The sequence below is a fragment of the Styela clava genome, chromosome 5, assembly GCF_964204865.1.
Source record: "Styela clava chromosome 5, kaStyClav1.hap1.2, whole genome shotgun sequence".
NCBI classification, from domain to species: domain Eukaryota; kingdom Metazoa; phylum Chordata; class Ascidiacea; order Stolidobranchia; family Styelidae; genus Styela; species Styela clava.
Genome location: NC_135254.1, coordinates 16055243 through 16069299, shown reverse-complemented (window position 1 = coordinate 16069299; position 14057 = coordinate 16055243). Strand labels below are relative to the sequence as shown.

At 35.6% G+C, this 14057-nt stretch overlaps 2 protein-coding genes across 3 annotated transcripts; one reads left to right on the top strand and one right to left on the bottom strand.

The window, feature by feature from the left end:
- The first annotated feature begins 1840 nt into the window (after positions 1–1840).
- Positions 1841–6476, top strand: LOC120344285 (5'-nucleotidase domain-containing protein 3-like). Its single transcript, XM_078112815.1, has 6 exons — positions 1841–2506; positions 3400–3650; positions 4038–4414; positions 4515–4694; positions 4985–5215; positions 5311–6476. Exons 1-6 carry the CDS (start codon positions 2028–2030, stop codon positions 5473–5475), a joined length of 1683 nt encoding a protein of 560 aa, XP_077968941.1. The 5' UTR covers positions 1841–2027; the 3' UTR covers positions 5476–6476.
- LOC120344287 (uncharacterized) lies at positions 6333–12358 on the bottom strand. Of its 2 annotated transcripts, none has more exons than XM_039413422.2 (10): positions 12179–12358; positions 11696–11819; positions 11206–11317; positions 10310–10443; positions 9899–10127; positions 9475–9680; positions 9242–9330; positions 8778–8945; positions 7810–8092; positions 6333–7637 (listed from the first exon to the last, which is right to left on the bottom strand). In XM_039413422.2, the coding sequence occupies exons 2-10, from the start codon at positions 11781–11783 to the stop codon at positions 7354–7356; spliced, it is 1593 nt and encodes a 530-aa protein (XP_039269356.2). In that variant the 5' UTR covers positions 11784–11819; positions 12179–12358; the 3' UTR covers positions 6333–7353. The 2 variants fall into 2 exon arrangements, with proteins under 2 accessions (XP_039269356.2, XP_039269357.2); XM_039413423.2 differs by having other exon boundaries at positions 11720–11819.
- Positions 12359–14057: the final 1699 nt, after the last annotated feature.

The following is a 14057-nucleotide window of genomic DNA, read 5'->3' as shown; positions in this document are numbered from 1 at the left end:
ATCTTTAGTATGGCTTATGTTTATCCCGGAAATGCGTTTTAAAAGAAGAAAACTCCATAGCAACATATTTGGATTTTGTTATATAATTTTTTCGTAATCGTGCTTATCGTTTACAACGAACTGGAATTACTATACAGTACTGATAACTTATCTTGGGGACATAGATTTTTGCTGCTTCCATCTCATGTTTTGCATACACATAGCTATTCCGAGGCCCGGGGTTAACGACTACACCAGGAGGCTTTGGTAGCTACTACCACTGCCCTACTCCATGAAATATTGAAAACGGATTCATGCATCGCACTGCCCTCTTAAAAAGTTTGAACACCTTGCTTGTATTGTTCTCCAGTATTTAAACCTGACATGGGCAAATTACGGCCCGTGGGCTAAATCCGGCCGGTTCGGTGATTTAATCTGGCCGCCTGATGCTATCGTAAATTTCTGCTTTCAAACAATTCTGCATGTACTACATAGTTGATGTTATTGAAATCTGCATGGTGCGATAGGCTTGTTAGATTATGATCGTATTCTGTGTAAGTTGTATTTAAGGTGGCCACAGACTTTAACAAAACTTGTGACACTGTACATAAAATTCTGTTCTTAAAATGTAACTTGTTACGTCACACATAGGGCCCGTCAGTTAGTTACCAGTATACTTCTGATATTGGAATATTTAATCATTTTCGTCCCGGATACATGAAGCGATCCGCACACATTTGAGTCAAAATTATTGCTTGAAAAAATCAGTTTAAATTAGCTTTAAGCACGTCACGCTTCGTTTCTGATGGAAAGACACAGACAATAAAGAAAACAGTGTTTGCATGTTATTACCGATATGTTGAGTATAGGGCGGTCAGGCACTCAAAAGCACAACATGACTGCCTCGTTAGTTTAAACTGCGGCCGTTGGAAGCGAACAATATAAAAACGAGATAGCGATCAGAGATCGCCGACTTATCGATCTAGCGGCGTGTATCCTTCGCTCTGCGACATCATTAATTAATAACTCGCTAATTATACGACATAGTCCATCCAAAATCAATAGACTTCTGGTCCAAGATATGATGAATGCACATGCAAAATTTGGAGCAATTTCACGTCTGCGTGAAATATTTCACTCCTAATAATACGCATCGTTAACCATGTTGATAAATACAGTGTGTTGCAATGGAATAGTTGACAATATTTTGTCTGGTAAATGATAACAATTACCTGGGAATAATAGTCCGGACGATACCATTGATGGCAAAAGAAAACGTTACGTAATTGTTCTTTTAACAAAGGTTCCGTTTTTTGAATATAATGCAGCGATAATTACGTGATGTTTTCTCTTCGGATCGCTTGAGACAGTATCGTTCACGCGACAGCAACAGAAGAGCAGAATGTAAAAAAAACAAATACCGTATTTCCCCGAAAACGTCCATTGGGTCTTATTCTAATTGTCTTCCAAAAAAAAAAATACCACTAGGGCTTATATTCGGGGTGGCTTTTATTTTCATTTATCCAATTCATGATAATAAAATAGAGAATTACGAGATTATCACAAATACATATATGAAAAACGATATCCATTTACTTATAAATAACCAGTTTTTATTTGAAATAACCAAAATATCTACAAAACATAGATTATTATGAATCGTTTAAAACGTGTGGAAGATTTCTTGCTATCGACTAGGTCAAAAAAATAAAATTCTCGTTATTGACTAGGTCTTATTTTAAGGGGAGGGTTTATATTGAAATCATTTTTTAAATTCAGGATGGGTCGTATTTTCGGGGTGGGTCCTATTTTCGGGGAAACAAGGTATTACTGTATCCAACAGTTGACGCGGGTTAGTTCTGTGTTTATTTTGCAGAACAACTGTAAATCGTGAATGTAGGTCCCGGGATTTTTTTGTGATATATCCCGAGGAATTTTCGTATTTTGGCTTTTACATTGTCTTTTTTAGTCGTATATTACGACACAATGATGAACCAAAATAGTCATTTCTGTTCTGCTTTCGCTGAAGAAGAATCGACAACTTGCAAATGAAAGCTACAACGTTGTTCAGTCGTGCTTTGTTGTCGGCAAATACAAAACCAATATGCGGAGTTACTGCAAAGCCTTTATTTGGAACAATCTCTCGAAAGTATTGCGAAAGAAAGGAGCTACCAGAAATACGGAAAAGCTATAACGATCTCAAAAACTTTGTACGAGAACGCTTTAAACCTAATTTTCTCATACAACAAGAGCACGTATTCCCAGTCAACCAAACAGACCTGTCGCAGATTGACATCTACGGATTCGACTATGACTACACGTTGGCAGAATACTCCGACGACATGCAAATATTCATATACCAAACGGCAAGTAACATACTTTGCAAAAAATACAAATTTCCGGCAGATATCATGAAAGAAAAGTACAATCCAGATTTCTGCGTTCGAGGTCTTCATTACGATATCAAACGTGGACTGATGATGAAAATTGATGAACGACATATCGTGCAGTTGGACACCGTCTTCCAGTATGTATTTTTTCGATGGAATATTCATGTCTAAATGTATATATACATCATATAAACCGAAAATATATATGATTTCTTATGTGTCATAGACACAATAGTTCTTTACACTAATTGTTGATTGTTTTGTGGACGACAGTTTATCGGTAAACGGCGAACAACAACTGTAGCGCATACACCAATTGAGTAGTCTTTATCGAGGCAATCTTTTATTATCAACTTTGACGTACCGCCACGATATAAATCAGATAATTCAATGATCACCCTGTCTTCTTAGCAGTTTTAATATAATTGCAGTAATAAAAAAAAATAGTGTAGAAATAGCTGTAATAGACTGGGCTAAAATTCTTCACCGGTACTTTTAAAAAACAGATTATCGTATGCAATGAATGACTTTTGAAAAAAGCCCCGAAAATTTTGCAATGGTAAAGTATAGGAAGAATTTTTTGGGGGTCAAAGAAAGGTCTATTGAACACGTCAGTGGACATAACGTAACGATCGTTTCAATATTATGTTGTGGTTGTTGTTGTTCTTATCCTTGTTCTTTGACTCGTCTTTAAAAAGCTCTTTGATTACTGGACCAATTGCTTTGAAATTTTCAGTAGTTAAAGATGGATTTTTTTTCTAGAAGGCTATTACTATTTTATTAATTATAAATTTCGTATGAAATCTGATATTTAGTCCATTTTGCTGTATTATTTTATCCCTGAAAACACTGGCTGTCCAGTTTGATTCTGTATATTCCTGCTACGCGAAACTCGGATTTTTTTCGAAGGTACCGGTAGCGTCAAAAGTAAGGACTGCTTCGCTCTAGTCAACGTGTCCATATATTTGAGCATTTCTCTCCTTGTTTTAATGTTGCAATTCCATGAAAAATTTGCAATGTTTTGTTGCAGCGGCCGCAGGAAGTTAAATTCAGAAGAAGCGCTTCGGCAGTTGGAAACCGTTCACATCCCAAAGGAGGTTATGGATAGATCATGTTTTCGAGGAAGCGAAGTTCTGCAGCAATTAACAGATATATTCTCTTTGCCAGAAATGTGTCTTCTGGCCAACGTTGTTGAATATTTCACATCAAAGTCAATAAAATTTGATCCGACTAAAGTATTTCAAATGGTCGAACGTTCAGTGCGTGAAGTTCACACCGACGGTAATTAGGTTATTGAAAATTAATTCGAGTGTGTTTGTCATCATTTTTTATTTATTTATGATCTTTTTTCAATTTTCGGGTTTGAAACAATCACAACCATTTTAAGCTGTCTGTTAGTTGGTAATTTCCACGGCATTCAATGTGTTAAAAACGCTTTAAAACTGTTATACGGATTCATTATTATCAAGGATTAATGTTCGTTTTTTCTGGAATTTTGTGTGGCCCGGAGACGATGAATTTCAGCCTGATAACATTGAAACGCCATTGTTTTTATTTTTCCATCGAGTTTTATCGGCCAACAGCTACGCGGTATTTCCACCGTTACCAGGGAATTCTCTGCGGGAACTTTTATTTGAGCTTTCATTTATGGAACTAATTCTGTATTAGGGTACTTGTTCAGGGAAGTAACAGCCAATGTGGAAAGATACTTACGAAAATGTTGCCTGGTGCCTTTGATCACAAAATTAGAGGAAGACAAAAAAAAGCTTTTTCTATTAACAAACAGTCCATACCCATGCGTCAGTGTCGGTATGCGCCACATGTTGGGTGAGTTCTGGAGGGAAGCATTTGAGGTAATTATCGTAGAAGCGAACAAGCCGAATTTTTTTGATCAAAGACCCCAGCCATTCAAGACTCTACAGTTTCAAGATTGTCGCTACAAGTCTGTTTCTTGGGACACTATCAATGAATTGAAAAAAGGAGAAATCTACTGCGAAGGATCCAGTGGTGAATTGATGAAACTCATGGGGTGGGATAATCGACAGGCTAGTATACTTTTTTATTTATTTTTTTGCACCTGCATTTTATCACATATCAAGTAATCGGACATTCAGACATAAAATTTATTTCTTGTATTTTATTCAGGTTATGTACTTCGGCGACCAAATTTACGCTGATTTGGAGACACCCAATCTTTCAAGTGGATGGTCAACATGTGCTGTTATTCACGAACTTAAGCATGAAATAGACATAATGAACTCACCTGGCTTCTACAGAAGCGTTGTATGGGTACAGACTCTCGAAAGACTCATCGACAGAGCGCAGGTATGATTGAGAGAGGGTAATATATACCAGAACAAGGATACCTCTAAAACTTTATCGTCGTCGTTGATGAATTAAATCAGTTTATTTCAGGTCACAGTTTTTGAGAACCGAATCGAGTTTCGCTATATCGTTGAACCGAATAAAATGAGCGAATATATTACATAATTTCCAACATAATATCGTGCCTCTTAGTAAATATAACACCCCTTTATACATCGCATTGGCAATTGCAACTTAATCTCCTTCACTGTCACGTTACAGTGTACATTAATAATAACAATTTTATATAGGTTCACCAAGACGCAGAATCCCGGCAGCTTGTTCGTGACTGGCTTATCGAACGTAAAAATGTGAAAGCCGATTTGAAAAATGTTTTCAACAAAAATTTCGGATCAGTTTTTCGCACATCTCTTCAAGGAAGTTATTTTTCCTCAAGATTATGCCGGGTTGCTGATATATATACTTCGTCGGTAATGAATTTGTGCAAGTATGGACCGGATAAAATTTTCTTCCCTCCAAGGTACCGTTACGTTTCTATTTCCGACGTACTTCCTGCATATAGCATGGCATGTTTAAGTACAATCCGTACTATTCTGTCTTCTTTTGTTATTTCCGGGGCAGTCTTCCACATGAACAACTTGTCAGTGTTGGCTATCGCCATGATGGCTTCGATGCGGCATTAGAAACTGCTTTAAAAACATTGGATTTTCTAAAGTACAGGATGACCGAAACACCGACCGAAATTGACACATGGCAATACAATGTATGCAGTGGCGTTTAGCTTCACAACATTCTCAGCTGTAATATAAATATACTGTATATAAAAGTTGATTTATTCCCCTCCTATTTTACCATCCCTTTGCCTATTTTTCCTTCATGCAGTGCGAATATTTGAAGAATATTTGATTTGATCATTTTTGAAGAAATCTTTTCACAGTCAATTTAACCCACAATGGCGAACGTTTTCACATTTCGTACCAAATGGTTTGAATTTTGCACATCTAATCCTAAGTTTCCAGTATTATTTTATCTTTGACCTTATTATTTTTTAGTTACTGTGGATATAACAATGGTTTTGTAGTCTGCCGTTTAAATACACATTAAATACACGAAGCTTTATGCTGCGCCCCAACCTAATGGCCGCGGTGAGATAATTTGAATATTGACGTTTAAGCTGGTTTGCTTAGTCTCAAACAAATTCTTGATGATAAGCGAATAGAATGTCACTATGACTTATGTTTTTTTCCCGAAATTGCGTTTTATATGAAAAAAAGTTATATAATTTTCCCATAATCGTGCTTCTCGTTTACAACGAACTAGAATCACTATATGAGTTATCTTGGGGATATATGTTTGTAATCCATTTGACGTTATCACTAATTGTTGATGGCTCCATCAGAATCTATCTGCCTTCATCCCATGTTTTTGCACACGCATAGCTATTCCAAGGCCCGGGAATTCCGCCAGGAGCCGTATGGTTTGGTTATGTACTATTACTGCCGTACTCAATGAAATCTTGCAAAATGGATTCATGCATCGCACTGCCCTCTTAAAGAATTTTAAATACATCACCTTTGTTGTCCAGTGTTTAAACGTCCCACGGAAGAATTATACATTTTTCACGATTTCATCTTTTTTTTTATTGCAAAAACAAACTAGAATAACTCTTATATATATGGCGATCGAAAACAGCATAAAGTAAAACAAAAAATTTAATTGTACATACTGATCGTTTATTGGCAACTTTAATTGTAACAATAAAACAAACTTGTTAAAATACCATTTCCTGAAAGACAATTTTCTAAAGTGCGCTACGCTTCAAGGACATTGTGGAATAAAATTTATGTACTGCCCGCGAGCTGCATGTCGAAGCGATTGATGATTTCCCTAGCTGCGACTTTCTTGTTTATATTGTCCGCAATGCATATTCAGCGTCTGTGAACAGTGGTACAACAATTGAAGACTTATTAGTTTGAGTTTTGAGCGTTACTCGTTGAATAGGTTTACGAAATTTAAGAATAAATCTCTGCCATTATTCTGGGTACTCCCGAAGTATGTGAACCAAGTAGGCGGACACCGGAACGTAGTATGTGTACCAGGTTAAGTTTAGGCCATAATTTCATTCCAATTTTCTTTATTTTGGTTTTATTACGAGTTCGGGGACTAGCCAAATATTTGTACCTGAAATGATGGCCTAACCTGGTACACTTACTACGTTCCGGTGTCCGCCATATTGGTTCACATACTTCGGGAGTACCTTATTTTGCCCTCTTAAATGTCTTCATTTAGGTCCAATAGTCGAAAACTGCACAAAACACGGGTTAGACTGTGCTTATGTCAAGACTTTTTGAAGGTAACTTCTTGGATTATATGCGACAAAACGGTGATTTTGGAGGTGCAGAACTGATTTCACCTTGCGAGAATACTTAAAAAATGATATGTATAAATTCAGCAATAATGAGAAGTATTTCCGGGGTCAAGAATCGGTAAAGATCATGCAAACAGGCGATTCAAGCTCGTGAAGAATAGGATGCTGACTGCAGTGCTGACATAAGCTATTTTCTCTGAAAGGTTACGTTGAAAGTGGAGTTCAGCGGCTCTGATACTTCGATTTTGGTGGACAGTGGAATGTTAATAAATGGGAAGCGCACATTCCCAACTATTTGAAGTCAGTAAGTTGGACTGTATCCTCATCTAAAGTGCTTTCGCTTTTTCGTAGAAAACGTGATTTTGACAGTCGGTGTGATGAATTTCCACGTTTAGAATTTTTGCGCTTTCCTTCTGTTGGAGGTCCATTTGTAGGACTTGTTGGCTTGTTTTCTGTTGGTAGGTGGTCTGACGTCATTTGGCGTTTCGCAGATTTAGGTCTTTTCTGTACCGGAGAAACCGGGGGAGTTGATACACTGCGACTCTTCTTTTTACGAGATTTTGTCCCTGTGCCACCTGAAATAATATACTTGAATCTCAATACCCAGATCTCAAATCAACAAATTTTGTATTCAAATAGAATTGTTATAGTAGCATATTATTATAGGCCTATATATATTATTAAATACAGCCTAGGTAGGCATATGTGATAACACAGACTCCAAGAATTCTTTTACTCGATGCTTACTTTTGTCATCCGGACTTCGTGGTGATGTCGGCGGGGTTTCGTTGTTGTTGGTTGAGACTATATGCCGCGTTTTTGAAGAAGCATCGGACTTCTTGCGCCGCACTTTAGCGCTATCATTATGTTTTTCCGCATTGGAGTCGTGGTTCCTTCCTGGTGAAGGTGTTCCTGGAATTTGGATTAGACCAAGTGTACTCATATCAGTATCCTCTTTTGCAACAATGCGGTAGGTTGATGATTTCCGTTCGTCCTCATAGGATTCGATGTAAACCGATGGATGATTTCCCTAAATGTAGACCATATGATTAAGCATATTGTGACCATATTTCATGTTGGTTCGTTTTGACATATGTTGTGTATGAATTGTACATATTTCAAGTACTCGTAGGGAGCCAAAATTTCCGCCTTAAATGGTATGTCAACAAAGTTAGGTTTAGCGATGGGTATATATATGATTCCGATCGTCATTTGAATACCTCCCCTCGTGGAGAGCATATTGGGCTGTCAGTTGACATCGGGAAGCTACACAAAATGTATATTGCGAATCGAGTGCAATATTTACGTGAAGACTTAATGTGTTCGAATAACTTTAGATGAAAATGGGATAAATGTGCCAAAAACCAGTACAAAAAATAAAAAGGTGTAAGCATGGAAAACGGACGAAACACTTTCTACCGAAGGGGCAAAACAATGAAAAATAGAAGAAATATTGCAAAAACGCCCGTGTGAATTTGCCAGGTTGTCGATTGAATCCTAAATAAAGCTCAAAACGGTTTAAATACAGTATCATGCGTCATTGTCGACATATACAGTATACGTACATTATTTTCAAAACAAAAAAGCCATGTAGGCTATAATGCAATTTAGATCACAATTTCCTCGTAAACAAGGTCCGTATACCGTCATTGAAAATTACTTTTCTTCATCTTCCTATTAACGAATTGCTGTTCCAACCTTAAGCGTGAACTCACCATCATCGTTGACGACTTTCTAGACGACGGTAAATCACCACCAACTTCGTACTTGTTGCGATTTATCGAATGTTTCCTTATTTGAGAATCATCTCCACGTATTACTGATACCCAATGTGATCGAATTTCTTCGTGGTGCAGGCAGAATAAAACCATCAAGGACAATCCCTAAAATAAGAAATAAATGTTTCGTTGTTCGCATAGTATTTCACCATATGACGTTTACAGTTGCATTCCAGGTAGGCTTTTATGTTGGCCGAAATGTGCTGCAAGATTAAAATGACTACCGTACGCTTACTAAAGGGTTAATTATGGTATCAATCGATAAACGTGATGATTCTTTAGTTTATAGCACGACAAGTCTTTTGCGTGACATGAATGGAAAGGAAGCGTTTAAAAGACTCATATACTCAGTTAGCTTAGAAGTTTATATAGCGCATATATTTCAATCGGTTGAAACTCACCAAAATTGACGAGCCAGCACTGAATACTATGATACCGCCCAGTTCTTTTTCACTTGGCTCTCTTTGGTCAAAACAGGAGCTGATGATGACTGAAATAAAGCTCAACATTAATTTTCGGGTCGATAGTATAGCATGTGATTACATTCTATCGCTTCATTATACTACTAAAACCTTAATTTATTAACGTATGTCGATGTCAGATATCTTATGCAAGATTCAAGATCTCAAATTACCAATAGCAAGCAATACTGTTATGACCGTGAGTCTTATAAAATGCATTTTGACGTTTCTTCGGCTACTTGAATTTTGCAATCTTTCATTTTGCTTCGCAAAAAATACACCGTGTAATATCATGCCAAATATTATCAACATCCCAATAAATGTCATGCCAACAGGAACCATTGTTCCGCCCCATTGATATAGCTTATGAACAAAGCATCTGAAAATAAAAATAAAAAGATTATTTATTAATAAGCAGTATCTATTTTTGCAAATCCATCTGCCGAATTTTTGTACATCAATGCAGTCGTTTACCGCTTCATGGTGGTAGCTTAAAATTAGATCTTGATTATCCTTATGGACCAATTTACTTGCCGATACTTCTAGTTATGGTAACAAGGCTGACATAGTGGTAACATGGCGACAACAAATACTTACTGTGGGCCATAATATTCTCCGCCATGGATGCCTCCAACATGCTGGGTGGCCACAGCGGCGCATATAATTGCTATACCGAGTGAAATTCCATATGCAGGAATGGATGCTTTGATGAAGAAATGACTAATGTGTCCTCCCATCGGCCTTCTGAACATTACCAGTATAAGCATCCAATAAACTAATATCCAAAACCAGGCAGCCAAAACGGAGAAATGACAAACTATTGCTCCTGTAAAAAGAAAAAACACATTGTAAAATTTAAATTTTATCGCTCTCGGTGGGATGGCAAATTTAGTCTTTTATGTATCAAGCTTTGAGAGAATTCCTCCCATATTTACTGCATTGCAGCACGTTAAACTTATCATCCAGTAGGATTTCATAGAGCTTAAAGATATAAAAAATATTCCTTACCAAATAAGCAAACATTACTGGAGTCTCCTGTTGTCTGTCGCTCGTGGTTACTGATTAAATATGCGAGATAGTATAAAAAGAGACAGATGCACAAATTCACCATTATAATATGCGGCCTCTTTATGTGGAATTTCCTGAAAAAGATCAGTATTATTTCAAATGGTCACTGGAACCCCTAATACGGGCCATTTAACAAAACACAAGATTTACTATTTTGAGACTTGCAAGTTGCATCAATATCAAAATATAAGAAGAAATTTTGAGAGCGTTATTGATATGCATATTATACACAATCCACATGCATTACGTACTTTCAGGCACCCGCTTATTTTTGTTGTAAGCTCGGAAATGTACTTGTCCCTAATCCTAACGATCTTTTTATTTCAAATAATAAACAAAAAGCGAATTATTGATCACAAGATTTAATCGTGAAATTTTTGTTTATAGTTGAACTTTATTCGGCTAAAAGCCAAGGTCATTTATATTTGTAAATTACGTTATATACATTTCCGTCTCTTATAATCTGACTAGCCAGCATGACTTGGCGTCGATTATAGGTCACTAAATGTCAGTTATCAATACATCATATGGAGAATTTCACGAAAAATGTCATTAAACCGGATAGTTATATTCAAGACGGTAGTGTCAATCACATGGAGTGAAATCCTACGTACTTAGTTATTTTCAGGGTGCATGTACTAAAATTTTTGAAAGCTGGAGAATTCGCAAGGAAAAGCGAGTGAACCCCATTCTGTGAAGGCTAACTCACCCGTACATGATGTACAAAATGCCCAAAAGACATCGGTGAGGTCTATTTATAATTGTTTGAAAAAATTGTATGTAATATGAGTTTTAAAAGACAACAATGATTAAATTCATGCGTGATTATTACGTACCTGTATCCGATATAAGACAGCAGCGTCAGTAAAATTCCAGCGATTGCAACTGAAGCGCCCACGTATGATACAATATTTCGAATCAATAAAGATTCAGAATCCATATTGGCCGCTGAAAATACAGAATATACATTGGAGGGAACTAATTGTAACAGTTAGAACATATTCTAAAAAGAATATAACGTTTGTGCAAACCGTCCTAATTTTCTGCAATTTTTGGGTACAATCATACACAAACAGAAGTTCAAGCTTTAAACAAATGTTCCTCATTTTTGTAGATGTAATTGAAATATTTATGGGTTCTGTCATTTTAAATCTGAACCCGGACGATCTCAAAATTATTTCACTAAAGCTCCGGTAAAACTTATCATAAACTCAATTTTAAATCCCCATGAGTCCAATTCAGTGTAACGTACAACACCCAAATTAAACTCTACTGAGCAGGCTACAAAATGGCGACCATTGAAAACTCCTCAATCCTATTACATACTCGTTGTTCCATTGATTCCATCACCTGAATTTAATTCTGTGCCCGGAAGGTCCAGAGCAGCAACAGTAACATTAGCCGGTTGAGACATTTTTTTATTTGACGATGATTATGAAGTCAGTATTTTCTGAACCAAAATAAAAATTTCGTTTATATAAAAATAGATTGGCCAAAAACATATATTGAAACCAGATACAGCAAGTAGTCAAAATATTTGTATCTTGATCTGGAGAGTTTTTCAGCGTTGGTTATCAATTAAATTACGAGACATTTAATTCAAAATACATATTCATGATCAATTATATTTCAATCAATTGGACCTCATTTATACGTTTTGTCCGTTATGGCAGTATCCGATCTAAACGATGTTTTATTTGTCTATGACTTGAAACACCAATTGCAGCCATGCAAAACATCATAAAAACATCATCATTATATATACATCATAATAACGTAGACGCTTTTGAAATACCATTCATAACATACCTTCAAAAAGATTCCTGTTTCTGCAATTTAAATCCTGATGTATACGTATGTTTTTTTTTTCTTTTAAAATTGGGTTCATTAGAGATAGTTTCATAAGCGTCAGATGCGTTTCTTTTTCAGTTTTAAGATATTAATATGTGCGTAATAATTACATTGAAATTTATGCAGTAGATGCTTATTACTTCTGTGTAATAATGAAACAATTAATGTGAAACATAAGACAAGCAGGTCGGTAAAAATCCACATAAGGATTCGATTTTAATGAATTACTGTGTTTTTGTACCCCAAAAAGGGGAACCGTGATTCACAGCGTATAAAAAATAATATTAGGGAGCTAAATTTACAAAAAAGAATATCATTTATTGTATATTTTTAACTTAAAAGCATAAATTAATATAAAGATCAAATTTCACAAAGTTTACAATAATAAATATCATGGAATGTAGTATCTTTTCTGCCTTACAAACATTTTCTGATTCTATTTTTCAACTTGAAAGTTTTGACATTCTTTCTGTCGAACAAAAAAATAAAAAATAAAAAGTCAAGAACTTTCGCTTCATAGTTGAGAAAAAAGAAAAACGTGTGGACAATGCCGTTTTAATTACAAAATATGTAATTGGTTTTGTGATCAAAATTTTATATCTGTGCGACAGTAATTGTACAGCTAACTAAAAGAATGATTCTTCAGAAATCGGATGAAAATCTACAAACAATAAATGTGTATCCACAGTTTAAGAAATGAATCGCTATCGAACTGGTTAGTTTTTTCCAAACCTGAACTGCATGGTAACCAGACTGGTAACTGGTAACATGGTCATAGTCCATCCAATGATTGGACTGACTAATTATCCCCAATTGGTATAAATATTAAAAGGTCATTCGATCTATTACATCACGTCTACTGCTAGGGTGTCTTGTCGGTTTTGCTATTCCATTAATATAAAAAACCTATTCGATCCATAACCTCAACTGCAGTTTTTTCCACACGTGGAAATTAAATAATAAAATATAATCATAAGTATAATGACCTAAATGACATTAAAGTACTTTGCATTCTAGTCTGTTCCATATTTCAACATGGTGATATAAAACCGACAACGACCGTTTCTTAGGCGTTTACCAAAGATTTGCCGAGTACTTCAAAAACGCCTATATTATACAATTTAGTGCTAGGCCCAAGGAAAACCCACCTGGTAGTCACACGTTTTGTAATGCTCACGTCTAGCCCATGATAACTTTTGAAAAAAATCTACAGACGGCTTAAAATTTGATTATCTGTACCATGTATCAATACGTTTATATAATTCAAATTATTCAATTGATTATTACAAAAGACACTAGACATAGAAAGATTCATAATTCAGTTTTGCCAAACATGTATTTTATGTTTCAGTCTCGGAAATATTTGATCGATGTTTAAATCACTGTTTAATAAAGGTCCACTGTCGACGAGGTTTTTTATAGAAAAATTTTCCCTGGTTAACTGAACTAAGTTTCATTATTTCCTGAAATTATATTCAAAAAGAATACCATGGTATTTTTTAATTAAAATTTTAAACAAAAAAACACCGCAATTTTTACATTTATACAATCTAAAAAAAATCTAAAACAATCTGATGCCACTAATAAAATAAATCTTAATATTTCAAATAGATCTATTGAAACACTGTCTTATATTCAACAACCGATTTCCTGAGTTTATTTTCCAAACTGGAACAAATTATTTTGATCTTGCTAGCTTCTGAAAATTATGCTAAGATTGCCTTTTCCAACTGATCATCGCTGAGATCTTTAGGTATATTACATTGATTCCCACTTATAATTTTTCTTTATTTTCAGCTGCCACAGCAAATTTACATTTAGACGAGCTTCAACCATG